The sequence below is a fragment of the Labrus bergylta genome, chromosome 5 (assembly GCF_963930695.1).
Source record: "Labrus bergylta chromosome 5, fLabBer1.1, whole genome shotgun sequence".
Lineage (NCBI taxonomy): Eukaryota > Metazoa > Chordata > Actinopteri > Labriformes > Labridae > Labrus > Labrus bergylta.
The window spans coordinates 10,789,442-10,817,283 of record NC_089199.1 but is presented as its reverse complement, the minus strand read 5'-3'; the positions used below and the strand labels follow the sequence as shown (position 1 = coordinate 10,817,283).

Below are 27,842 nucleotides of genomic sequence, written 5' to 3'. Positions count from 1 at the left end.
AGAGGATTCTTCCCCACAATTACTCTGCAGCAGAAGGCATTAGAGCTGCTGCAGCTTTGCCTCTACGGAGAAATCCTAATCACTGGGTCTTTTAGGAGAATACTTAATCAACACCCTTTTACAGCACGACATTCAATTTGGAGGGTGTCTTAAAAGGTTTAGCTGTGTGATCGGCCTCCATCCCTGAAAATAATATACTAGTGTACTGAGATTTTTCTGGAGCTCATACAAAAGGATGTCAGAGGTATGAGCAGATAGTTCTTCAATCTCTTTTTTATCAATCTATTTCCAAGTTTCCTCAGAAGATATTTTCAATATTTTTCAAAACGTTTCAAAATAAAAGCTGGATGAATTTTGCTTAAATATCCTGCCTTCTGCAAATTAGGAGGGAAAGTGCAAGGCAGGTAAAATAAAAATACTTTAATATTGCATGCAGACAATCTGATGATAAACAAATTGGAGTCTCTTAAACAGCTTGATGATACAATACATTTCTCCACCATGGTCAGTAAGGGGACAACCATGATCTGCTATTGTGCCATCACACTTTTGCTTATGGGAGCGATGGCCAACTTTTTTTGTTTGGCCACTGCTTAAAGTTCGATCAGCAACTTGGGTAGAGAAGGGACATAGAAGCAGATTGTAAGCTGCAATTGTAAGCTGCAATAATATTAAGATATTGCAATAATATTAAGATATTGCATTATATGCTATACATTTAGTTAGATTTGTTTTAAAGGTCTGATGGTAATAAAGTGTGTCTGTGTGTTCGTTCTTTTATTTAAAAAAAAAGTTCCATAACAAGGTATTTTTGTTAGATCAGTGTCACTTCTTAAAAAGAGAAAATATTGATTGTTTTATTAGAAACTGTACAACCGCAAAATTAAACAGAATAACTTAATTTATCAAGAAGAAGAAGAGGAAAAGGGATATTATTCATACGTTGACTTCAATCTCATGGCTTTAATAAAATAAGAAAATCTGATACGATAAAATCGTATCTTTAACTCCAAATCGCGATATGTATCGTGTGGTGAGTTGAGTGCATCGTTACATCTCTTCAAGCCCCCATACATTTCCCATCTAAAAATGTATGTTAACTTCCATTTCTCTGAAAGAAACTTGAGCACCTTGCTTCTCCCATTGTTTTAAGCACATTGTGTCACCCATACTCCCCATGCAGCATGAGTCACCCCCAGCTGCCTGATGGTTGTGTTTTAGAAAGGTTTATGGATTAGTATTGGCAGACTCCCATGAGTCTGTGATGAGCACTTTCTCACTGAGCGTCTGCAGGGCGCTGATCTACCACAAGTATAAATAATGTAATATCCCATAAGGTTAACTCATATTGATTTTGGAGGACAAAATATTTTTATACAGCCTCCAGACAAATTGAGTGCAGGCTGGATATTTGAGGATTTGTTTCTGTGTGTGTGTGGGGAGGGGGGCATCAGGTTTGGCAGCAATGCTATCATTTGGATTGGTGCTGAAACATCAGCGTTGTCTAGGAATGTTAAACAGGGCCTTGACATCAATGTGATCAATAAAGAGTGTCATCACCCCATCTTGGCAATGAATACATTACTGTCTATAACTTTAATAAAATGAGGCAGGTTGTTTGTTACAGCCAAATACCTTTCTATTGACTTTGATGTACTTTAAGTCATATAACAGTAAGGTAATGTAAGCATTGATATCCTCAGATATGTACCCAGATTTTAAAAAGTGCAGGGAAACTAGTCCAAAGGAAATATGAAACGACGAAAAGTTTTAGATAATTACATCTCTCACTCACTGTGAAGTTCAGTATGAATGATATGCATGAAGGCCATCAGAACAGCAGGCTGAGTTGCTGTGTTCATTGGACATCTGTCAGAGACGCTATTGAAGCTCCACAGGGAAAAAAGCTGAAACTCTGACATTTTGGCACAGTTTAATATATTTACAGGAAGTCACTTCATGCATATTTAAAAATCCTCGTCTCTGTGTGGCTGCTTTGATCCTGCACAGGGCAGAGCCAACAAATGGACTAACAAACAGCCAGGCCTTGAGAGGGATACACACCTAAAGAACATTTAATCTCCCTAAGCCAGTGGACGCTGACGCTGGCTCATCACACTCGCAGAGATCCCTCAGACGAATCATCTTAAACTTCAAATCTTTTTTTTTTTTTTTAAAACATCCTTAAGCTGAACCATTTTCAGGCTCATCCCTCTTAATGCAGGCGACATGAGGGCTCTGCAGTGTTAGTTTTTCAGTTTGAAGGAAAGGATGATGCTGGAGAGGCTGTGTTCAGTTTGATCGGTCACCTGACTGCAAGCCGGGCCTCTGGGAACAGGAAGTATGACATCACTGCCCTGACATTCAGGAATGTGGGAATGTCAAGCGGTCGGTTCACACTACCGGAGCGAAACAGAGACAGAGAGCAAGCAGAATGGATAGCACTGATAGCACATTGCAGATGAGTTATTTCACCCCTAAAGACAACATTACCTTCCGTTTGAACCAGGCCACTACACTGATACAAGGTCTTACCGCAAACAAGCAGAACCAAAAGTATTGCAGTTGAAGTGCGATGTAGTGCTGATACAAACATTTGCAGGCACATATTCCTGTGAAATTACTTTCTAAAGTGAAAAATATACTTCTACTGATTACCTTGAAACCTCAGAATTATTGATCATATCGAGTGCTGGTGTATTTATATTCCTGAGTTAGGTTCAAAGTTTCATTCAAACGGAATAATTCCTGCAATTCTCAAATCTTATTTTGCTTTCTTCGTCGTGCCTAAAGCCCCAAAACTGAAATACCAACTGGAACTTGGCTTATTTTACTTTTCTGTGTGGCCCTGATGAAAAGGTACCCGGCTGTAACTTAAATCTCTCTGTATATATTTTGTTTCAAACAACACAACATGAGGTTTAGCAAACTGACTTTTACACAAGCTGTCACTTACTGCTTACTTTGTATGTAATTGGTAGATTAAACAGTTTATCATTAAGCATCAAATGAGGGACAAATCAGTCTTGATTACACCATCCGTGAGAACTTCCAATCTGCAGTAAATAAATTAGACTAAAGACTACACAGCAATGTAGAATGTAACTTCCAAAGAGTCATAGACTAGCAATGTCCAGATAAAAAAGAAGTCCAAAGAAAAACAAGCAAAGACATGTCAGGATTAAAATCACTTTTTTCTACATATCTCATACTGTAATGCAACTTGATGGCAAAATGTACTCTCAAGATGATATAATAACTGAATTTCATTAATGCCTGCACTGCTGAAGCTCTGAGGAGTTGCAGGACATGTGTTGTACCCATGATTCACAGTGTTGTCAAAAACAAGCGTAGCAACACTCTGATTCCAGATTTCACTGATCAGCCAGGTGCTTGTAGGGCGAGCAGCAGATATGAGGAATCACCTGCTGCTGATCTAAATATCCACAACACAGGGAGTAATTTCACTGACACTGACGGTACTCTGTTTGGTGGAGCTGTGATCTTAACAACCTCAGTCTTTATGTCAATAGCCATTTCCTGTCCTATCTAGACAAACTCTCTGTTCATGGAGGCGATGAGAGGATGAATCTGTCACGTCATTCTCCGTTATGCTCTTTGGACCGTGAACACATGTCTTTGCTGTTCAGCACAACATGCAAACAAAATCACAGGGACTTTCCCCTGCATTGCTGTTCCAATCATTACAAAATAAAGTCATCATAAATGAATCCAAGATGTTCGCTTAATAAAAGTAGCTACAAGAATCTGTCGTCAGAAGCTTTAATTAGAACCAGACCATCTTTAACAGAGTGAAACAAAGTAACTATGAGCATAAAAATAAAGCTAAAGAAGAATGTATTTGTCCTTAATGAACTGGAAGTTATAACTTACATAAAGAAAGATACATTAAAGCATGTAAAGCAATGACATGATGCCCAAACTTAAACAACTTTATCCACAAAAACTCCAGTTTTAAGCTCACTCCGCCTTCATCGCTTCTCATCCCAGCTAAGTGATGGTGCCATGCAGTCGCCAGGCCCCGTCAGATATGTTGGCTCACAGTTTCTGGGCCCACAGCTCAGGAGTTTGAGACTCTTTGCCAGACTCTGGGAGAGAGCAGAGAAGGAGCCAGAGCTGGAGGGAGTGCAGCCCCACAGGAACCCAGCTGCTGCCTGGGAAACCAAACCCTGGACCGGCTCTGGCCCACGCTCTCTAACCCCAAACCTCCTCCCTCCAGTCTAATAACAACACCCAGACTGTCTCTTGTTCTCTCTTTTCACTCTGTTGATTTTTTCCACTTCATTCTGGTGTGGAGTTTGGGGAAAAATAAGTCACCCGGCTGCACATTCCCTAAATACTTCCCACTGTTCATTTCAAAACACTCACACATGTTCATGTTCTCTCTCTCTCTCACACACACACACACACACACTCACAGGGGCAGGGGATTAGGCGTGAGTGCAAACACATATTTTCACACATACACATATTCACAAACATGTGACACTTACCCCGGTAGTGGAGGCTGTCATCGTGGTGGTTGTGCTGGTGGTGGTTCTCCAAGCCAGGGGGGCTGCTTGCACCCAGTTCTGCCAGTCTGCGGCTGGTGGCGGAGAGCTCAGAGCGGAGGTTGGTCACTTCCTGGCTGGCAGACTGGATGGCCCCATCAATCCTCTGTGCCAGCTGTTTGTTGTCGTCCATCATTTTAAAGATTTTCCCCTGAGGAGCAAATCCACACAGAGCAGCATGATGTCAAGAGGAGCACCAGAGGGGGGTGAAGCTCGGACCCTTTCCTACTCCACCTCCTACTTGTCCTCTTGCCCCCCTCTTCTTCTTCTTCTCCTCCTCCTCCACCTGTGCGTCTTCTATCACAGTTTACTTCGCACTTAAAAAAAAAAAGAAGCAAAAATGATGGTCCCTCTGCTGTTCTCTGCTAAGATGATGTCTACCTGTTACTGCATAAAGAACAACGTCTGTGTAGCCAAAGGAAGCACGTGTGTGTCTGAGAAGAAAAAAAAAAGAAAAAGAGAGAGAGGAGGAGGAGATGAACGCAAAGTGAGCAGGGAAAATAAAGACAGAAGAGGAAAAGAGATGCAGCCCAGCAGGCAGAGGGGAAAGTGAGCGCTCCCGCCGAGGAGAATGTGCTGTTAGCAGCTGCTCTCAGAGAGGACCCAGCACACACTGAGATGACATGCAGTCTTTTAAATGGATCGTACCATGTGCTGGAGGACCAGGGGAGAGAGAGGGAGGGAGGGGGGGTGCAGTTGGACTGAGCTACTCTCCACTAACTCTGAAACTACAAGAGTGGGTTGTCTATCCCACACCCTATGGAGCCTGTAATGAGTTGGCAATCGGGTCTGTTGTAGGGAAAAGCACAGATTGTTTCTCTTTACTTCTTCCTCTTTGGCAGCAGTATTGAACCCTTTGACAAGCACTTGTCAACCCCTATGTATCGTTTTCCCCCCTCCCGCTCCCACATTCCCTTCCTCCCTCTCACTCTCACACCCACTGTCTTTTTTTGTCTCTCCCACCCCCCTCTCTTTTTTCATTCCATTATATATTCATCTCTTTGTCCTGGGAAAGCTCACCCCTACATTGGTGGAAAGGGAAAGGGGGCTGGCCCAAAGCGCCCAAGGGGAAAACATTTCAACTCTGAGAGCAAACTTAGCCGAAGACAGAGGCAAAGGCCCTCTAATGGGCTTAACTAAAAAAAAATAAAAGAAGAGGCCTGGGAAATCACAATCACGCTGTCAGAAGAAAACATAGCAGAGTTTTACTTCTTAGATAAAAAAAACAGTTGGAGGGATCATATTTAAGCTTATCTGTAGGCCCAACAAATAATACCACCACCATCAATTCTTATCTGTACAGCTGTAAAATATCATTGCACACAGAAAGGGTTAGGGACGGGACAGCGACCGTTCATCTTAACTTTAAATGATACAGGAAATTGCTAAGACATCACAACTTGGAATCTGCATTTGACATTTCATTTCCCCAGTAAGAAAACACATCCTGTCTTTGGCAACAAACCGAGGAAGACGAGTGATACATCACTCAGACGCTGTCATCTGAAGCTTCGTTGATAACGGCTCAACGCTCATTGGTATTCACACAATAGCAGAGAGACAAACAAAGAAGTGGATCGCAGCCTGTTTGAGACTAGTGACTGAATCAGACATGCAACTTTTGGCCACACTGGTAGGTTTTTTGAGCCCATCTTTGGTCATGATAAAAACAATGATATGCAAAAAGGACATTGATTATGTTTCAATGAGAGGATGTACACAGCATCAGTTTGATCACATCACATGTTAGCAGATCATTATCAATGTCTAGACAGTCAAATCACTGTCATTAATTAGTGCGCTGACCCTGATTTGTAGCTGCTAAACACAGGACTAATATAGCACTTTAGACTTTAACTTTGAGTACAGTATGAGAGTTGTCTCTTTAAACTGAAGGGTCCTGCTATTCCTCCAAAACTGGTTTTCTTGCACAACACGACATCTTCATTCATATGAAACCAAAACCGCTGTCTGCTATGAGCATTGTGAAACAGTGCTTTCATACGATCCACTGTGGAATGCGAGGAAATGAATGATTTGGGGGTCAAAGGTCTAGAAGTGTCCCAGATATACATCAACAAGCAGACAAATACTTTGAGGATGCATAATTGTAGCGTGTCCAAAACATACAAAGTCCTCTTCTGTGTCCATAACAAGACTGAAAGCTTACATTTCCAGAGACCTTAGACCAGTGCATGGACCTGGATGACTCCCTTAAATAACCAGTTCTCCCATTAGTGCCTCTGTGGATTTGGTCCAAACTTGGTCCAGTGTTTGTGTTGTTCGTTTGCTCACTTGTTTTATACTATTAATGGGAAGTTTAATTAAGTGTGCCGAACGCATGCAGTTAAAAAGAGGTATTGATAAACAGTCACCATGACTGTCTGCCTGGGTTAATTGAATATCGACTAATCCTCCGCACACTGAAATGCTTTCCATTTTTACCCAATAGCAAAGTGATATAATGCCCTGCTCAACTATTTATACAGGTCTTATCAGGAGCCTGGGGAAAAAATCCACTCCACTCCACTCAACTTACTAATGTCCATCAAATACCAAGAGGAAAAAAAGCCATGGTGCCTGTAATGGTGCGTAAGTATGCAACAGTTTTATAATAGAAAAGGTTTGAGAAAAAAATGGTGTCGTGGGTGTGTGATTACATTGCAATGATGTGTTTGTTACTACATCAGTTTGCTGTGGAGAATTCAGCAACCATGTTTTAAATCATTTCTTTTTTCTATCTTTGTGATGCCAGGGAGAAGACAGATCAATCTGAGTGTGAGGACACTTGACTCTCAGATCTCAGCACTGTGCTGGTCAAGGACCCTTCACCTCTCAGCTGCCTGTTTGCACTCTGCACAGTTACAGCCATCACATCCAGAGCAGCACATTTTCAGGAGTGATACTTTCATAGATTATAGAGTGAACTGAGAGTGAGAGACTTAAAGGTTACAGGTAAATAACTAACATGCTACTGATGCCTGATGATTGTCCACCATCTGTTCTCCAAGATAATACAATAGGATGCCAGAAAATGGTGCCCTTTCATTCAACACCTGTTTGTTAGTCCTGATTGCACGATTTCATATGCACTCAATCAATCAATATAATGATTGACAATTTATTTTGGTTAATAAACAGATAAGGCCTATGGGTGGCAATTTCTTATTGTGGTTGCAGTATTATAAAATAAGTGTAGAAGAAGCACTTATTGACAAATACGTCACATTCATAAAGACTTAAATTATTCTGCTTACAAATATGTTGTATTGTGTTTTTAACCCGTTATAAAATCCTAAATAAATAAAGGTGACAAGTTACTATACAAAACCCCTACGTTAGTCAAGGTGTCAGATGATTAAAATGACTTTACCCTGCTTGTAATATACTTTTGACCACTTGGGGATGGAACTAGCAGCTGAAAACAAAGCAATGAAGCCAATGCAGAAGTCCAAAAAAAAGCATTTCCATAAGTGTCCACTTGAGGATAGTTGCAAAAGCAAAGGTCAAATACAGTACACACACCAGCGTTAAAATTCCAATGTTGACAGCAGAAATAAACATGCTTACAGCCTGATTTTGGTCTGAATAGTTCATGTCTTTATGTGTATAAACTGTACGGGGGATTTTTTTTTTTTTTTTAAATAACTCATATGTTTGGATTTTGGGAAGGAAAAGAGGTTTGCTTTATTATTTGCTAAGCTGAAGGCTCATCTCAGCCCCATCCTCTCTGCCTGCTGTTACTACGTTCACCAAAAGTTAGGTTGAGACAGCATTTTCAATATGGCAACCGCCATTGCCGGGCTTCATAACTCCCATTCAGATACAAAGGGTGATGTCACTGCGACTTTGTCCATGTTTTATAAAGTCTTATAAAGCCTTATGAAAATACAACATTGATCTATTACAGCCATAGAAAGTTATTATGGTTTGTTCTTTTTCTTCGTCATCCTCTTTTGTGTTTATTGGCGGTTGGCAAACCAGCTTATAAGAGCACTACTGCCACCAAATGGAACAAGAGTACGGAGCATAAACATAAGAAAAAAGAAAAACCTGTTTGCATTCAGTGGCAAGAAGATCATGAGCCTTTTCTTGTAACTGCTATTTAAATTAAAAGTTTTAATTGATTTTAAAATGACACAAACTCATTTATGATAAGGACAAATCTGAAATTAAGATATTTAGGGTTCATTGCACAGTCAAGTTATATCAGGCCTCTTGGCTGAGTGTGTCAAAAGTTCTTCCAAGAAGAGTGTAGTCCCTTGAAAGAGACAATAATCATCCTTTAGGGAGTTTTATTACCGCATATAGAGTGACCATTACGCTTGTTTAAATACTCCAGAAAGATAGTCTACAAAGTGTGTCATACTCCATGTTGTTAAGTATTGTTCTGAAGCTAAGCCTGCAGAGAGAGCAGTGCTTGATTTCTAAATCTCTGTATGTCAAAATGTTCAGTGTCGAAGGGGCTACAACAAAGCAGCAGGTTTCAGGACATTTTATTCTGGAAATTAACGCTGTCTCTGCACACAGCAGACTGTCTGCCAACATCAAAGACTACAAGTGTTTTGAATCTTTATTTGTTGGCAGGTTAATTGGCGCCGCAGTTGGGTTTTACTTTTGTCGGTTCACCATCAGTGCAGCATGTTTGTGTGAGTGAAACAACAGAGGCAAAATGTTGCATGAAAGGGATAACAGAAGCAGTTTGAGAGTGAGAGGGTCCTTATCTGAGTTACAAAATAAAACAAGTGTTTTGTGTGCCACTACAGCACATCCTGTTTTCTCTTGACGATATGAGTGACAAACAGGACACTGTCAGAAGAACTTGGTCCTTGTTTGTTGGATCATAAAACCACTTTCCACTTGCAATGAGGAAGCATCAAAACATTCATACAAGTCATAAGATGATGGGTGAATATTCTGTTTAACATTAGAAATAATATGCGCTGATGTAACATGAAAATGGATAATTTATAGTGTATATGACTAGATAGCAAGAAAAAATAAAATATGGTTGAAAACTATAAAACGCCGAGTTTCTTTCAGTTCACTAGCTTTGAATGTTCACACAAAATGCAGATTTATCAAATGCAAATGTCACAGTTGGAGAGCAAAATGTGGGTATTTATGTCGGAGCAAGTGACGGGAGGAGAAAGACTGTTTCCTCGAGTGGTGACACACAGGCACAGAGGGTCATTGATGGAGTGAACTCTGAATGGCAGGGAGCGGAAACGTAACTCTTTGAGTGTTTTCTCTCTCTTTCTCTCTGTGATTTCTTTGAAATCCCCTTGTTCCTCTAGCTTTCTAGTTATTTAGTTAGTAACTTTTTTTCATTAAGTTGTCATGGATTCTGTTTTCTGTAAAATCTTTACAAAGACAAAAGCTCAGAGATAGATGTGTGCAAAGGATCACTTGTAATATGAATGAGTTTGTATCATCCTTTCAGCTTTCAAATGCACCTGTCCACAGTCAAATCTGCTTTTAAGCCCAAGATTTATTTATCCTTAAATATTTTATATATTCATTTAATTTATAACAAGGTTTTGCTGGTGTGAATAATCCATCTTTTAGTCAGTTACATACAATACAGCTGAAGGAATATGACTAAGACGATAAATTATCCGTTAAAGCATCACTAAGTCATCTCATTCTTTGAATTCCTATTTACAAACAGAATATCTCCTAACAATGCATTTAGAAAAACAATAAGAAAAAAAACATCAATTCAGATCAAGAATCTAGCATCCTTTAGAGGCCTTTCTAGCCTCCGACAAAACTTGGCTGCCTGGGTCATCAGTAACTCAAATTATAAAATCAGTATTACAGAATGACTCCACTGATAAACAGAAAGAATCTGTGTCGGTTTGCACATTAATGGCGACAGGTTTTTAGCTGCTTAAATAGTCTTTGCAAATGGTAAAGATTCAAACAGAATCAGAGTCGAGTAGGTTTACACATACGAGAAATTTGTCTCAGAGTAGTTTCCCTACTGTTAAGCCATGTATACGATGAGAAAATATAAACAATTTCAAACATTTATGTATGCAACAGGTGCTATTTGTGCAGGAATGTGCAAGATGGTGGTTATCTTATCTGCATCTTACAGTGAACTGTAAAGTTCAACATAGTGTGCAATGTAAACAGACAACACATGAGTCCAGTGTGCACTAATGTAACACTCATTCAACAGCAGATATCACAGAGAACTGTTCTTATTTAATTGCAGGAACTTTTAACTGAAGCACACTACCACATTTTATGATTAGGATATGCACATACTGACTGACAGACTTCTGTTCTGTATTCTTGCAAACTTTCAGCGGGGTGCCATCTGCAGGTTGCTGAACAGTAGAAAGTAGCAGCTATATTTCTGTTCTGCAGCTTAAACTCAGACAGCAGAGGAATAAACTCCCCTGCCTTAAGCTGGCCTATAGCGACTGAGATAAAAACCTGGAGAGAAGCACCTCTTATCTGTTCTCAAACTCAGCATGTCTGTCACCGAAAAAAAGTCCTCCTAAAGTTTCACTCCAACGCCTTGCAGTCTCGTCCTTCTCCCATCTCTGATAGTCTGGTCATAATAAACAGTTTGACAGCCTCTCCACTTGGAGATAATGGTCGACAGGGCTGCAGATGAAACAGAGTACTCGAGGCCCTGAGTATGAAGATAAAGGCTTGTCTGCAGGACTCTGGGGGAATTGAAGGGAGAGAAGATCAGGGAGAGGAGAGGGAGGTTGGGCGGAGATGAACTTCAACACCTGAGGGACTGGAAATATATATACGACTGATGATGGAGAATCAAACTGCAAAAAATGACATTCCTGCATTGTTCCGCATGCCTTCCCTCCACAGAGACACTTTCTGCTTCTTGCCTCATTTCCCCCTCGATCTCGCTTCTGCTCCCTGCTGGAGGTACTCTGTCATTGTGTCTTCTCCCAGTGGTTCTTAGATTCCATTGCAATGCCTCAGCCCCTTGTGTCTGCTCCATTTGTACAAGTTGTAGAGTGCATCACATAAGGATTCATATCCTTTGTTCTTCTCTACATTTTCTAGTATTACAACATGAAATTCTAATTGGCTCATTTGGAATTATAAAGATTTAATTAATGAACAAGAGCAATCAGATATTTGTGGATGTATGTAAGTTAACCCAGAGGCAATTTTTTTCAGTTGATTTTTTTTGTTAGGTGTTTTACAGAAAACAAAACAGGTATTTCATATATTTTATAGCCTGCTACTGCTGCCATTAAGTCGGTGTTAGACAAGGCAGTTTATAGCACACTGCAGAAACAGCTTTGGTTTGCATTTCGACAACAAGTTTCAGGTTTGTCAGAAAACAAACCAACACAGGTACAAAATGGGTTCAGCAAAAGGACAAGATATACAGCTTTGTCAACAGGGAGTGCTGAACTCGACACAAACCTAAGTTCCTCACAGTTGCTTTAAATCTTTTTCCTGCAGTTGTAAGATGACAACATATGAACAACTTCAACAAGGATATGCAAAGCACCAAACCTCTATCTTCTGACTTGAGCAGAAAGACGTGCAGAGATAAATGTTCCCATCATCTCCTCTAATGACATGCAGATCGTGATGAGATCACTCTCGGAGGCAGAGTGGATACAAAAGGTGCATGTTCATCACGTAGTGTTACACATTCAGCTACGCTGCTGCTGTCTAATCGAGTCTCTCGCCCCTGTCATCGTGCTCCGCTCTCTTCTGAAGGAGGCACAATTACACGCTGATGTTAGAAAACCAGAGTGATGCCTATAGCTTGCAGGAGAGATAAGAAAGATTATCACCATCAACATAATTAAAGTGTCGTTTAAATGAATCCAAGTAACAAAGAGTTGTTGTGTAGCTAGTGGCAGCTCCATCAAAGACCTGATGGGAGAAAGAAAACTACAGGTTATAACTCGTGACCAAGCTCTTCATTAAAGGCAAAAGAGCTGTCAGTGGGTGAAAGAGGATTTCTTTCGAGGTAAAACATTTTCTACAACACTCGGAGACCCCCATTCATTGCCAAACCAATCCTCCATCCATCTCTCGCTCTCTCTTTTCTGAACAGCCAAGTGGCTTTCAGAGAGCAACAGCAGATGAAATCAGCCTGACAGAGTTCTCCCTGTTGATTTATGATATACGTTTAGTTATTTATTGGCTGATCATGGTGGGTTTGCTGAGAGCAGGTTAAAGTACACACCTCCCAAAACAACTGGGAAAGCTTCACACAGAAAGAGGAAGGTGCAGGGCTGCTGAATGTCATTTTTTCTTAGGGAGATGTTTGTTTTCAAGAGTTAAGAATTCATCTAAAATTAAAGGAAGGGAGGAATAGTGTGGCATTTTAGGGAATGTTTTTTTTGCTTTCTGCAACAAAAAAAACAGATACACACTTGATAAAGAGCAGGTCCAGAACATACTTTTTGTTATATTGCTTACAGAGAACCAAAAGTAATGCAGAATAAACTTACACTTAGTTGCAAAGAAAAGCTTCCTCTAACAGGCAGAAACTTCGAGCAGAACTAGACTAATTAGTGAACAGCCATGTGCCACAACCAGATAAGCCAAGTTCTTTTGTTTTGTCAAAATGTCACTCTCTTCTTTACCAGGCAGTAGTTCTAGAGGTACTTTTTAGCATCTGCATGAGAGGCAGCGGGCTTTCAACTAAATATAATGTAAGCCAATCTGCACAAATATAACACTTAAGGAAACTTCAGCTGAGACACTGTGGTCTGGAACAATAGATAGAAAGAAACACAGGTTGTTTTTGTGCAGAACATTGTGATTCAAGTCCTAGAGACTGTGTTGTGTTTTAATAATGTTTGTATTGTTTGTATATTGCATTTATCTATGTTATATTGTTGGGCACTGTGTACGTTGATAAGAGATTGACTGGGAAACGCTTTCTCATTCTGCATCGTACCATCGTTCCATTGTTAAATTAACAAGTTTGATTTGATTTGACGACGTGTATCTAAATGACAGCCACCAGCTCTGTATCTGTAGCTCTCTTGTGTATCTGTATGGGACCAAATGTTTTGGTTTTTTTTCTGAATAACATGCCAAAGGCTGTGAACAGTCATCTGTGTTGGCGACCCGGGATGAGAAAGTATTGCAGCTGTGTACCGCCTGCAGGAGCAGATGCTGTACAGACAATACACACCAGACTCTGCAGCAAAAAAAAACGAAAACATTCTGCATTCTAGCTGAGACCAAACACAACTTTTCTGCACCAAAGAGGACCACTCCCAGGTAAACTGCAGCACTGCAGCCAAATAACTGACAGCAGGTTTAGGGAGAGAGAAGAAGTGCAGTGCTGGGGACAGATTAATCCGTATCTGACTGAGAGCTGTTTTGGTACAGTGTATTGATAAGGAGCTTACCGCTTGTCGTGTATGTGTGTAACAGCACAGTGGCAGAGCCTATTGATTAAGAGACTCAACACACCGTCATGCGTTCAACCTCGAGGGGGCAGTTTCAACGGAAAGTAGAGCCCATAAACGCTCCATCAACACTATGTCACTTTCCTCATGCAGCTACTTTGTATGCAAGCCAGTGCACTGTATGTTTTTTATTTACTTATTCACGACCAAGTAAAATTCTACATTGTGGACAAAAAAACGACCACAAAAAGAATTGAAGATATCTCAAAAATGAGAACACAATGGAGTGAAATCCCCGTGTTTGTTAAAGATAAAATAACAGTCTTGGCACACCAAGAGAATGTAAAATTGTCCGTAAAACGTACAACTTGCTCTGCTCTGGGAATGTCTGTCTTTGTTTGCTAAGGCTAATGCAATAAATGAAACGTGTAGGAACACTGTGAAAAATGGGCAACAAGGGAAGCAGAGAGAAAGATAAATAAGGCAAAGAAATGGAAGGGCACAGAGACAGTGTGAGTGAGACAAGGTTGTAGCCAAAAAAACATGTGAAGCTACAAAGTCATTTATTATATTTTCAACATTTATCTCTGCTAGGGAGAGCCAAGTTATCACAAGGACTAAATTGAAAGACATTCAAGCGTGCAGTAGAGAGTCAGTTAAAGGAACAGAGACGAGCCGACCGGCAGAGACTCTCTCCGTTTTCAGGCTTAGCATATTGTTCTGCATGGAGAGCCTTCGGTGCATATATAGTATATAAGAGACACACACACACACACACACACACACACATACGTACTCACACACACACACACACACGTACTCTCACACACACACACACACACACACACACACACACACACACACACACACACACACACACACACACACACACACACACACACACACACACACACACACACACACACACACACACACACACACACACACACACTCACATACATATGCACACAGAGTCAGCTCAAACATTAAAATGCAAAAGCAATTAAACGCAAGCCACAACAGGACCGAAGAAGCGCCAACCTGACAGTAGGTTGAAGTACACTTTGATAACTTTAATTAGAGCAATATGGCTGACTCATCTGAGAATATAATTGAAGCAAAAGGGGCTCATTTCCCAGACTGGAAACCTGTTTTATACTGTGCCTACAGTTACAGGGTACGTCTACTTTACATATACTTTAGTGCAAAAGGGCAAAGCACTTATGCAAATGTGTTTAGAGAGACAAACTGTGCTGATGAGATACTTTTGTATTGTGCCTTTTATTTCATGGCCCCGGCTTGTTCTAATTGTAAATGTATGTGATTTAAAAGTGTTTAATAAGCTGGCTCCTGCAGGAGCTTGGAGCTGCATTAATCTGCATGCTAAATGAGTTTGTCTGAATCCAAAAACTTGTCTGGCTAAGGGAGTTGAGCTCTTGTAAGGGATTATAACAAGGCATTAATACTAAGATCCATGGAAAGCAAAACAATGCAATGCTGCTTTCTCTTTCTTAATATTTTGCATTTGGGCAAACTAATTACCATATTATCATTTTACAGACATGTTGAATGGATTAAATATGCTCCAGAGTATGTACAAAAAGCCGTTCGCTTGCAGATATGTCCTGGTGTGTTTGCCGTCCTTGGTGCTCAGTTTATTCTGGTTGTCATTTCTTTTGTGCATCCAATATGACTTCATTGAGTGCTTTGTATGTGCACTTGTGTTTTTTTTTGTGTATGTTTGTATGTTTCTGAAGGAGAAAATGTAGCACAACACACACTCACATGAAGGAAAGACAAAGTGACGCAGGAAGCCTGAAGGGAGAAAGGGTATTTGTTGATCACCGTAGCATAAAGCAGCAATCAAAGGCAGCTTGTTTACCGAGGATAACAATCACAATTGGCTGAGAATCTTCAAGACTTAAAAACCACCTTTCATCACACACACACGCCTTTGGAAAGCGTCATGGTCACCCTGCTACTCCCTGATGAGACATCACAAGCTTAAACATAAACCACAGATGAGGCAGAGACGGCTGGAGAGTACAGTGAAGAGCTTTTACACATAAACACACGGATCATAGTTTTGTACATCCTCTGTATACAAACGTATCACTTGAGGGTTAAATATACAAAATGTTCTCTTCTGTGCTAAAATATGTACACTCTCATCATACTGGTATAGCATGCATTCATGTTTATTTGTTCAACCATTAAATATTTGCTAGCCTTGTCTTGTATACTGTAATACCACTATATACTGATCTAATACATTAATACTGAATACCGGACTTCCTCTCGGAATCAGAATCCAAGTTTTTTGCCAAGTACATTTACACATACAAGGAATTTGACTTGGTGTATTGGTTCTAAACAATTAACAAGGAAATAAAGCAGAACTAGCAACAACTTAAATGACTCTCTAATGCACCTCATATTATATCATAGCTAATACTGCAATAATCAAACCAAGTCACTTTATACATCACTTTAACTTTCCATTCCCTACACATGATGTCTTAATTGTCCTGTATAGTTCACTTCACTCCTTTATAATCCAGTTGCTTTTGTGTAAACAAAAGCATTTAGCAATTAGCAAAGAACATCATTTTACATTTTACTAAATTTGTGAATAGTTATTAGTTGCGGTCCTATTATGAATTGCAAATGCAATGCAAATGTGCAAGTTTTATGGTAAATACATCACACTCAATGACATATTAATGAAAATTCACTGACTACATAAAAACGCCTTATTGTCATTGCCATAAAATGAGCAATCCTTCCTCTCATAAAGGGACTTCATTGTTATCTATCCAGGACATGAATGTTTGACACAGTTTGATCCAAAACTTAAAGAAACATGACAAGCAAATAAAGCAGCAGGTATGAGGGACTTACACCGATTAAAGCTAAAATCATACACAACTTTGCATGCTTCTGTGAATGGTAAAAAGGCACCATTTAACTAGTTTCACTTTATGACCCAAATGAAACCTACTGAGCCTCATTCTGCAGGAAGATATATGGAAGCATGAAAAGAAATATTGGAATAAAAATGTACATGTCCAGACTGAAACAGAATGTGTTTCACTTTTAATCAAAAGTTATATTATGATGACTTACAAGGAACACTACGTCCCATCCCCAAAGTAAAGAAATGTGCATACCATGTTGTGTGGGACATTTCCTTTTATCAGCACATGATTCAAATGTGTTGAAATAAAAGTTCAAATGTGACTCTGTGTGTTATTTTCAATGTTTAACAGGGAATAAAGCCTCACCTTGCCTCCGAAGAAAAACTATTACAGCGCTTTTAAAAGCACCTGCCTGGCACTTTAAGTCAGGGTTACAAAAGGACAAGTATCACATTAAAATATCTTCTGTGAAGTTCATTAAAATACCATCTGCTCACCAAAAAAAAAATCACATAGATTCATGACGGAGCAGAATTGCTCTCCAGGGAATAGTAAAAAAAAAAAAAATAAGGATTCAGTTATCTGGCAACAGATTCATGCATTTAGAAGATGCATGATTATGCATGCTGATAGGCTTTCAGCTGGGATCCCTGGAAACACGTTTCTCACTGAAGCAGTCAGACTGGAATAAGTGGAGCATCCAGTCAGAGCAGAGCAGCACTGCAACAAAACGACAGCACACACAGTCACACACTCATACATGAAGAACCGCAGGAGAGCTTAAGAGGATTCAAAGTAGGAGTTTGTTGAGAGCAATCGTAATCATGCTCATGAATACTAACAAGGCTGGGACAGAGAGGAAAAGCACATGAAGAACATGATTCATTACATAAGGAGACGCACACAGCAAAATAGATCCAACTGCTTCCATAATTAATAACAATAGGCTTATGAAGAAACACAGGAATTGGGATTTTCATTATGAGCAATTGTGGTCGACATTTCTGATCCGATTTTCTGCATTTTCACAGTAAATCTTTCCTTTTTTTATATAATGGCGCCTCTTAATGCATTTAACAGCCACTGTGGTTCCCGGAGAGTGGTACGTTGAAGGAGAGGAGTGTGAAACGATGATATGAATGTGGTAAATTAAGAGAGAAATGTACAGTATTGTGCATTCAAAGCACTAATTAAATAGATGTGAATCCTGACAGATTAAAGAATTAGAGTCTGTATTTGTACCTGAACGTGTTAGGAGCATGAAGGAGGTCATATATAATCATGTATTTATATCCTAGCATTGTTTTCTTTCTTACTTGAGGTAACTTAATTATCTTTGCTTGCTCTGATGTTGACTTTGTGATACAGTCTGATAGCAATAGCTGAAGTGAAATGCTTGAGAGGATAAGCATATATTATCTAATTCTTGTAAACTTGCTCTACAATGCAAAAGATGAATACAGGACCAGTTTTTCAGCCCAGCTTTCTTAGGACAAGGTAAAAAATTCTGCAATCTGAATTCCTTCTTATTAACATCTATTGAGAATTTGATTATATTGTAAACATGAATGTCTCAGTCTGGCTTGTTTCACAATACTAACACTCATCACACTCATTACCATGAACTCCTTAGACAGGATATCTTATCTTATCTCTGTTTGTTGTCTACACAGACAGAAAACACTAACATTGAAAACGAATACAAAGAAAGATAAGGGCACCAAGTAGAGCATGCATTTTTGCTTTGCTTTGCAAAGACAGTTTTCAAATGTGCACCAAAGCCATGCTGGGTTCCTGAGGAACAGACAGAGAGATTGGGACCAAGACATTTTGAAGCAAATTACAAAATAAATCAGGAACACCAAACATGAACAAGGTAAGTAAAAAAAAAAAAAAAAAAAAAAATTCAGAGAGAGATCACAAAAACGATTGTGATTTTTACAATGACCAGAAACATCAATACAACAAACACAACTCTCCTTCAAAGCTGCCTTTTCCTCCTGAGCTGACATCCCATTAATGCCACAAAAAGACTTAACATTAAATCCTTATCCAACAAATTCACTCAACAAGAAATATTCAGAGCTGAAGTAGAAAGAATACTTAAGAAATGCTTTAAAAAGCTGTGAGTGAAGATAACTGAAACTACATTGGGGGACAGGACAACAACTTTAAGAACTGAAAGATATCCATTCGAGGATTTTCCAGACTAACTGGAAAGCCTTAAGCCTTTGCTTTTAAAAAAAAATACATATGTACAAAACAAAATCAAACTTAATCTTTTTAAGAAGTTCATCCTAATCTGAGAGAGAAGGGTTAGTGTTTTTTCATATCAACCACCTGGTGGCGTGCTGCTCCCAGGTCTGCACTGACCTTAATCACTTTATCAGGACTAAAGAGAGCAGTCTACTGGAAAAAAAAGCTAATCCATGTGCAGCAGGACTAAGGTCTGCTGATCTTCAGGGCACTCACACTCTGCATCTCCTGAGCCTGATTTACATGCTGAGATTACAACCAGACGGCCTCTTTGTTTGATTGCATTACTCCAGATTATTTGAACAGATTACAAGATTGTATGACTGGAGATCATGAACACAGGACTGTTAAGGTGATTAGAATCAGAATAAGCAGTAATGGTGCATTCAAAGTGATATGATACTTGTTAGAGTCTTTAACTGTTACATATTCTTACTGAATAATGAAATAGCCATATTTAATTATTAAAATTAAAAAGAACAAGTCTTCTCATTCTCTAATACTACAGCTGCTGTACTCTTCATTATCTGCAAGATTAATGTGTCAGATATAAATGTTCAGACTGAAAGTAATTCACATATTATAGCTACTGTTCTTAAAACAGCCTATTTCCTCTAATTTGTTCTATTGGGTGCAGTACTACATGTTGGCTTCCTCTTTAAGGAACAAAAGGGATAGTTATTTTTTTATTATTATTTATTTGTCAAAACTGAGCTTATTAGCCACAGGAGTTGGCGGAAAGCTCCGCCCCTTTCTTGAGAAGCCTGCCGCAGCGCTGCCATGGAAGTTAAACTCTACATCGATGCAGACGGAGTCACTTATACCACATCATTTAGCTAATTAAAAGAGATCAACTCTCTGGGCTTTGAAAGAGACAACAAATACATTTAAACTTAAAAATAGCCCTGCAGCGACTATGACCTGCTGTGGATAAAAGAGGGTGCTTTAATGAACTTAAGTACACCGCTGTGTTATGTTTCTTCACTTACATAAACAGCAATAAATGACGAGTTGAACCACGTTTTAAAGTCTTTTAATGTTCATGTGTAGATTCAATCACAAAGGTACCACTCCACATAACTTAAGGTATACTGACACTTGTATCATTAACAGAAAGTAGTGCCACTTGCCTATTTCAAATATGGGCATAGTCTCTAAATTAAAACATAATGAATTAATTTTCCAAATACTTAATAAGAGGAACTAAAAAGAACAAAAGGGCCAGAAAAAGAACCATGAACCCGGAGAACTATGAGCAAGACTTGGTAAAAACATTTCTTCAGGACTTTTCTGCAGGACATACAGTAAAAGCATCTTAAATATAGCTGCAGTCTGCATCACTCACCTACCTACTGAATGTCAGTGTTTTACGGATCTTCTTTGAAATGTCACAAATTAAATTTAAAAAAGCCAAATGGAAATTTGTCTTCAAAGTAAGATTTCAGCCTGCACTACAGTATGTATTTGTTGCATAATTAAACAACCCATGGTCTCAATTATATATTTACCTTATCATAATACTACAGCTGTGTGTCAGCTGTTGAAGAGAAAAGGAGAGCTTAATTAACAAACTCAAACAGCCATAGTGCTGTTGTCAATTGTAAGTCTAACAGAAGCCGGTCAGCATGGCTCCTTTAAGGAGAGACTGGTGGAAGTGCCTGCACCGGTTCTTTGCTCCATGCAATATTGCTAATTTAAAGAATTAGCTTCAGGAAGCCACTTTGTTTTGCAATACTTCAGTGAACTACAATCATCCGTCTACAGCACTGTCACTGATCAGCTTTATGTTTCTTCGAAAGAGATAACAAACACAACCAAACTGAAAGAAAGAGCGATTTTTTTACAGCAAATCAAATAGCAAATGCCATCGACTGTGAATACAAGAGGATCCTTCTATGGACGAGTGTTTGGAGACTCAACAGGTCAGAATGAAGGAGGAAACTGGATCCCACGTTACTTGGTGGAGCAGGTGTATAAACTGAGAGCCGATACCCGCAAACGCAGAGATTTAAGAGTACCTCATGTCACAAGTCCACTTCATAAATACCCAACTATCACTTTAAGATGGAACATAAAGAATGTGAATGCTTTATCAAATAAAGAAGTGAAATAAAATTGAGCACAGCTACAAACTCTGCTTTACCTGCACTAAGGTGCATCATTTCAGAATGATAAAAGAAAGGAATTTTCAGCAACAAATGAGACACTTAAAAAAAAAAAAAAAAAAAAAAAAAAACATGCCAACATATGGAGTTCCAAAAAACAGTAAAATTATCAGTGTCCAACTGAGGGTGCAGCGGTCAAACGAAAAAAAGAAAAGCATGTTAGTGTGTGAGTCGGTTAACACACAAACACACTCATAAAAAAGAAGCGGAAAAAAAAGAAGTGTGAAAGCAGCTCTGGGCCAGATGCCCTCCTGGCCTGACTCTTCAGAGCGATTGCTTCTGGCAGAGAATCAGATGGAAGGCAGAGTCATTTATATTTCCTGCACCACCCCGCAAGCTGTGGAGGCAGGGAGCATTTAAATCCTGTCTTAGGTCAACAGGGACCTCAATGGCTTTGATAACAAGTATCCCATCTTTGATTCCTCACTCTTCTGCTGTCTACAAGATTCTGCCTTTGATGGGGGGGGCCGTGCACAAAGGTTTGAAGTAAGCACAGTGAGGTAGAAGATGGAGAATGACGACGTTCAGGAGGCTGTGCTGACTTGTGGAAAGAGTAAAGATAAGGGAAACACAAGGCATACCAATGTAGCTCCATGTCACATTAATATCCCCAATCATGTCTGCTGTGTACACAGATGATGATGCTTCTGATGAATTATTCATGTTTCAATCCTGTGGAGGCTCACCTAAGGCAGAATATCAAATAATCCCCTAATAGATCCGTTTTTCTCCAAATGAGTGAGAAAAGGAAAAGAAAAAACTGGAAGGTGGGCTCACATATCTGCAGTGAAAATCTCTTCAGGAACTTTAATCTTTTCCGTGTTTTGCAAACAAAGTCCCATGAGGACTTTAGCGCATTTCTGAGCCAGGTTTCAGACTACAGCAAGAGCAAGACAATCCCAGACTCTTATCCACATCAGCCAGACAACCGAAAGGCTGCGGAGAGAACAAGCTGTGGCTGTCACTCAAGAGGAGATTGACGGGGAGAGCAGCCCTTTCATATCACCTAAACTCCTGCTGAAATTGAGGTGAAAACCTTTGATCTGCAGCAAGATGCGTGTAGTGATCCAGATCAGATTTGTGACAGTGCTCATGTTTCCATAGAAACATGGCCGCCCATACACGCCAGACTCAAACATCCTGAACGGTGTCAACAGATGGTTTCTTGAAGCTTGAGGATGATGAAGCCTCATAATCTGGCAAACATCAGTTCACCAGACTGAGACCATATTGTCATCTTACAGAGAAATCCACAGTGAAAGTTTGATCTGCTGACGATGGCGAGAACTCATTTATTTATAAAAAGGGTATTCATTTGATTGGATGGGAGATTACTGTGTGTCTAATAATCTCACATCACTGAAGTACGGAAAGAAACCTCATCCATCATGCCATATCAGGAAATCTAGATCTACACTGTGGTTTTCTTCTTGTTCTCAGGCTTGGCAGAACTTCAGCTGTGACAGACAGGTTTTGAAATCTTCCCTGCAGTCAGCTCCAGTCTGGTCATTTTTATGTGCTCTCATTAATCTCCTCTGTTCCCCTGGTGTTTCTGAGTGGGTAGAAATGTGGAAACTTGTGAGAGACGACTACTGGCCGATACTGCGGTTGTTAAAAAAAGAGCAACCCCAGCTCTTTGAAGTTAGACCCACTTCAGCTCACAGCAGAACACAAAGGATGTAACATCGGAGGAGATGTTATGGATACAGGGTGAGCTAATTTCCATAAAATAGAAGTAAGAAGAAAAAGTCTCAAAATGAGGCATGAGATGAAAGATGTGGTTTCACATTAACACATTCAGGTAATAATAGTTCCTGGTTGCGTTCAAAGATACTTACAGAACAAAGACAGCTGCACATAAAGAAGATCTCTGAATGATAACCTGCCTTCTCTGCAGGCACTGAGATGCAAACCGGCTGAAAGAACTGACAAAAATCATGGATTGATTTCAGGATGGGGCCACATTTTCACTTCAATCCTCCACCGTTGTGCTATTTTCTCCCTGACTGTATCTCATTTGCTCATTTTCTTTTTAATATTATTTTTTAAATGTCCTTTTGGACCAGACCTTGACTCTTCTTTTGTCTCACTAATAACTGCTGGACAGCCCAAACCTTAGCAGAACATTGATCAAGCCACCAAATCTATTCTACACATGGACCCAAGCTCATATTGTTCCCTCAATTCTATTACAGTCACTAATGAATTAAGGTAGACCTGCCAATATTCTAATTGAAATGACAAAACTTACAAATTGCTGCTCTTCTAAAGTCACTTGTGATCTCTGGCCCATGTAAAACCTTTTCACTTGATTTTCTTGTCATACGTTGCCAAGCTGTCATTTGAACCCAGAGGCTCTACATAAAGAATATTCCTCTTTGGAGGTGTGAAGCTGCAAGGGAGTTAATCAAATAAAATGAAATAACTTAATAACTGTCAGTCTCATGTCAGGATCTATCTAATTAAATGTTAATGTTACATAAAGATTATATTTCATAGAGCTGGATTATCTCAGCTGGTAGAGAAGGAACTCCTTAAACAAGATGTATGGTGACTGTTGCAATTCTAACGTCTATAATGTCTATAAGTGTAAAAGGTTAGAGGAGCCCCGGCTTGTACTCACTTCTGTCTAAATGATCCTGCCTTTATTTGGGGCAGGTGACAATGTGAGACTGACCTTTACTTATTTGTACAAAAACATTTTTGATAACAAGATGGGAAAGATAACTAAATTGTAAATGTACATCAGAAAGAATATTTAACTGTGTATGAAATGAGGACAAATTAAATTTGAAATCACTAATTTGATCTTTATTTGTATGCAAACCTGCAGCTCTGTGGGGAAGAGACCTCTGCAAATCGAATCACTGACGAGTGCTGTGTCGGTCTATTGATCTGTGTAAACATACCAGAAGGCCTTTAAGTTGTTTAAAGCATATCTAATAGTGTAAGAATCTTGCGTGAGAGATGAAAAACACCCATTTGTTTGCATAATTTAAACATTTATTTCCATCTGTAAAGGCAGCACAAGCATCACAGTCCTCCCTGTCACTCACTGAGGTTTCATTTTCTTTAGTCTTTACCCAGTCCATCATGCAGAAGACTCTGAGAGACAAAAGAATCTCCAGCTGACCTAACTATCTTTCTCACACTAGTACGCATACTAGCATTTTGTTTTTTCTTACATGTTGAGGTTATCTTCATTTTCCTGCCTTGCAGCTTTTTCTACTTATTTTCGATCCGCAAACTATTTCTCAAAAATAATTTGTTCACATGCTTATGTATACTGTAGTAATCACACATTTGTATTAGGCCTGTGGGCAGAACATGTCCACAGTGGCATATCACAGTACTGCATTAATAAATCCCCCCATGGCACAGAACTGGGTCTTCTGACCACTTAAAGCACTTAACACTGCATTTTTGTACACTGGTTAGAGGCTCACCAGATGCTTAATCTAATCGTCAGTCGCACACCCTTAGCCCAACCTTCGAGAGAGATATGTGCATCAGTATCTTGTCCAAGGACAATTCCACTTGAAAACTGTAGGAGGCTGGGAGTGTACGTCTGATTTTTCTAAATTGATGGTTAAATCACTCCTTAGGAAGATGTTTTGCAAAACTCTAGAGCCTAGATCGGGCAGATTAGTGCGCAGATTGTTCCATTCACAAATATACAATCAATATACTATAATGACTTAATGTTGGCCCACAATACACCATCAGTCATTCTCTACTTCAGCTGATGAATCTCTGATAAGTGCTCAGATAAAGTGCTCTTTGTTTGAACGATGTGTTAGGGTTCTGTTTTGTATGTTGTGACTGCTCCCGTGGATGAATAGTTTTCTGAACTGATCCTACTCACAGGGTAAGAAGACAAGTCTGTTGATAACTTCTGCAGGGATTTTGCTGTATTTTTAAAAAGAACTATGATGACCAGTATCATCCCTTGTCAACATGGCATCATCAGGCCGCTACTGTAGCCCCGCGGCCCCCTCGACAAAAGTAGCTAATGCAGTGCAACGTTCCACTACATCAATTCACAGCTTCCACACCCACTGAAATGCATTTGATTAGTCACACCAGCACGGCAACGGGGACATAAATAATTCATCTGTGCAAGTGACAAATGAGGCAATCAATTCTGGGACAGCATTCAAAGAGAAACTATTCAAATCCCCTCTAAATTAATTTTGTGCCTTTTACTGGCAGCGGACTAGAAATTTTTTATGCCGATTTAATCAGATGATGTTTTTACTCTGACTTCCACAAACATTCGGGTGTCAGAAAATGTTTATAAAAGATTTTTTTTTAAATATGCAAAACATCAAAGTTTTTACTGTGTCTAAGCCATTCAGAGGTTTTAATTTTAGATGAAATCGCACTTAAACACTTGCAGCTTTAAATACTGGACATCAGAGTATCTCAGTCCGGGCTGCATTTCCTTGCTTAAACTGCAGGAAGAATAGCAAGTACATCAGGAACTGGTTATTTTATATTAAAAGAGTGAAACAAAAGGAGGGATGAATTAATTTAATATTCTGTCTGGAAGTAGAAACACTACTCTCTATGAATGTAAAGCCCTTTGGATGAGCCGAGCTCCTCTATGTGGGAACAGTTCACTCTTGACTTTGACCTCCAGGACTTGGAGAACAAAGAACCTGATGCATAATCTGCCCACAATTATTTCGTCCGTCTACTGTAGCCTGAATGATGATCAGCAGCCTGAAAGCTGCATCCTGCTGCTCAGACAAAATGAATTAACGACAGAGACGAGGTCTGGAGTGTTACATGTGAATCAGGTTCTTGAATCCTTATTGTTTGATATCTAAGAGCGTCTGATTAGGCGCGGCTTTCAACATTTACAGTTGGCTTAAACTAAAGGTCTCTAATCATTTTTGAAACATCACTCCCTCTAAATTAAACTAGACGATGGGTTTCTAGCATCTTAGCTAGCAAGTATTTTGCCAATGCAAATGCTAAAGCCAACTGAACCCCCTTCTTTATTAATTACAAACAGCCAGAGGCGCTGCTTGTCAACAGACAAGGCAGGCAACTGCTTGGGGCCCCAGACCAGTAGGGGGCCCCAAAGCAGAGGCCTAAAATGTGCAAATTTTGCAATGACGGTAGGAAACCTCCCTAAGGGGGCCCCATCTGACAGCACTCATTCTCGTTGCCCTGCTGAATGTTGGTTGGAGGGCCCCACTAATTATTTTTGCCTGGGGCCCCAACAGGCTCTAGAATCACCACTAGAGCCTGTTGGTGAATCTGTGCTGAAGCCAAACTGGTCAAAAATGGTTTAGTGTGAAATACTGATACCAAACTAAAAAAAAAATCAGTAGCCTATTTTCTGAAGAAGATATAGCTTAAGGGGTCAAATAGCAATTACAGAAAAATAACTTCCTCTTCATGCACTGGTCATTATTTACATATATTTTACATTTTTAAGAAACTTAAAAAGTGAGACGTGGTGGATTATTAGCTGTACTTGCATGCAGATGTCTGTTTACAGAGGTGGATCAAAACTCAAGTAAAATATTTCAAGATAAGCAATGAGATCCAGGAACGTATTATTGCTGATGTTTTCAGCGCCTTTTGCTCTGCTTACAAAATGTTTTCCTGCACAACACCAAAGCCCACCAAAACTGGACGATACTAGTTGCTACTCACAGAGGAACATCAGAACACCTGATTTATCTTTAATTCCATCAGGATGGGGCTATCTTGAGCCAACCTTCTGCTATCACATTGCTTAAAGCTACAGCAGCAATGAAAAACATAAATATAAAGTAAAATCTAGTCCAAAGGCTTACCCTCACACAAACATATCATTTATTTCAGAAACCTTAACTCAAACCTTCTTTGCCCTTATCAAAACTATTTATCTCCTCAACATATAACCATCATCATAACCAATCTATGTCAATACCTCTCCAGAGAGGACTAAAGTACAATCAACTTTTTGAGTAGAGGATGGAAAAACAAACCTCGATGGAGAACAAACCTCAACAAAAAAACAAATTCAGAACGGGCATCAGAACAAAACTTTACCGCAAACTCACAGTTTGGAGGACAGACAATCCCATTGGAATACCCTGTTGCCATAGCAACTGTCAGTTACATGTCAGTATCCCCCTTCTTTTTTTTTTTTTTTTGTCCTCTTGTCAGTTCAGAGCAACGAGTCCCCAGCAGACAGAGGCCTTCATTTGACACAAAGTTAAAATAAAACTGCAGAAATCGAGCAGGTGTGTGTGATTCGCTCGACACACACACACACACACAAGGCCAACAGGCACAGAAATCTGTCATGTTGACTGGTGTCTGAGTGCTTCACTTTACATTGAACAACCGGCCAACTTTTCTTTTTTTTTTTACAAGTACAACTTCTTGGGGAGATAATCGCGCTCCATCCACGGCCGAGGTTCCCACTCATCCATCACCTCCCGATGCGATATTCGTGACTAACAGAAAAAAAACGGACTGCGGGCTAACAATCCTTCACTCCAGCTTGCATGAAGTTGAGTTGAGGTGAAAGCAATGGCCTTTTGCTGAATTACC

General features: G+C 39.6%; 1 protein-coding gene across 8 annotated transcripts in view; it reads right to left on the bottom strand.

Annotated features, from left to right (window-relative positions):
* kaznb (kazrin, periplakin interacting protein b) overlaps positions 1 to 27,842 on the bottom strand; it is a 108,646-nt gene that overhangs the window by 58,024 nt on the left and 22,780 nt on the right. For 7 of the 8 annotated variants that reach the window (XR_010666411.1, XM_065954740.1, XM_065954738.1 and 4 more), the window contains exon 4: positions 4,515 to 4,722. Coding sequence is in view for 7 of the 8 variants with exons in the window: in XM_065954740.1 (XP_065810812.1) it covers positions 4,515 to 4,722 (208 nt within the window). In the remaining variant the exon portion in view is untranslated. Of the gene's footprint in view, positions 1 to 4,514; positions 5,194 to 27,842 lie in introns of those variants that run through there. The other variant, XM_065954741.1, reaches the window with a different exon arrangement.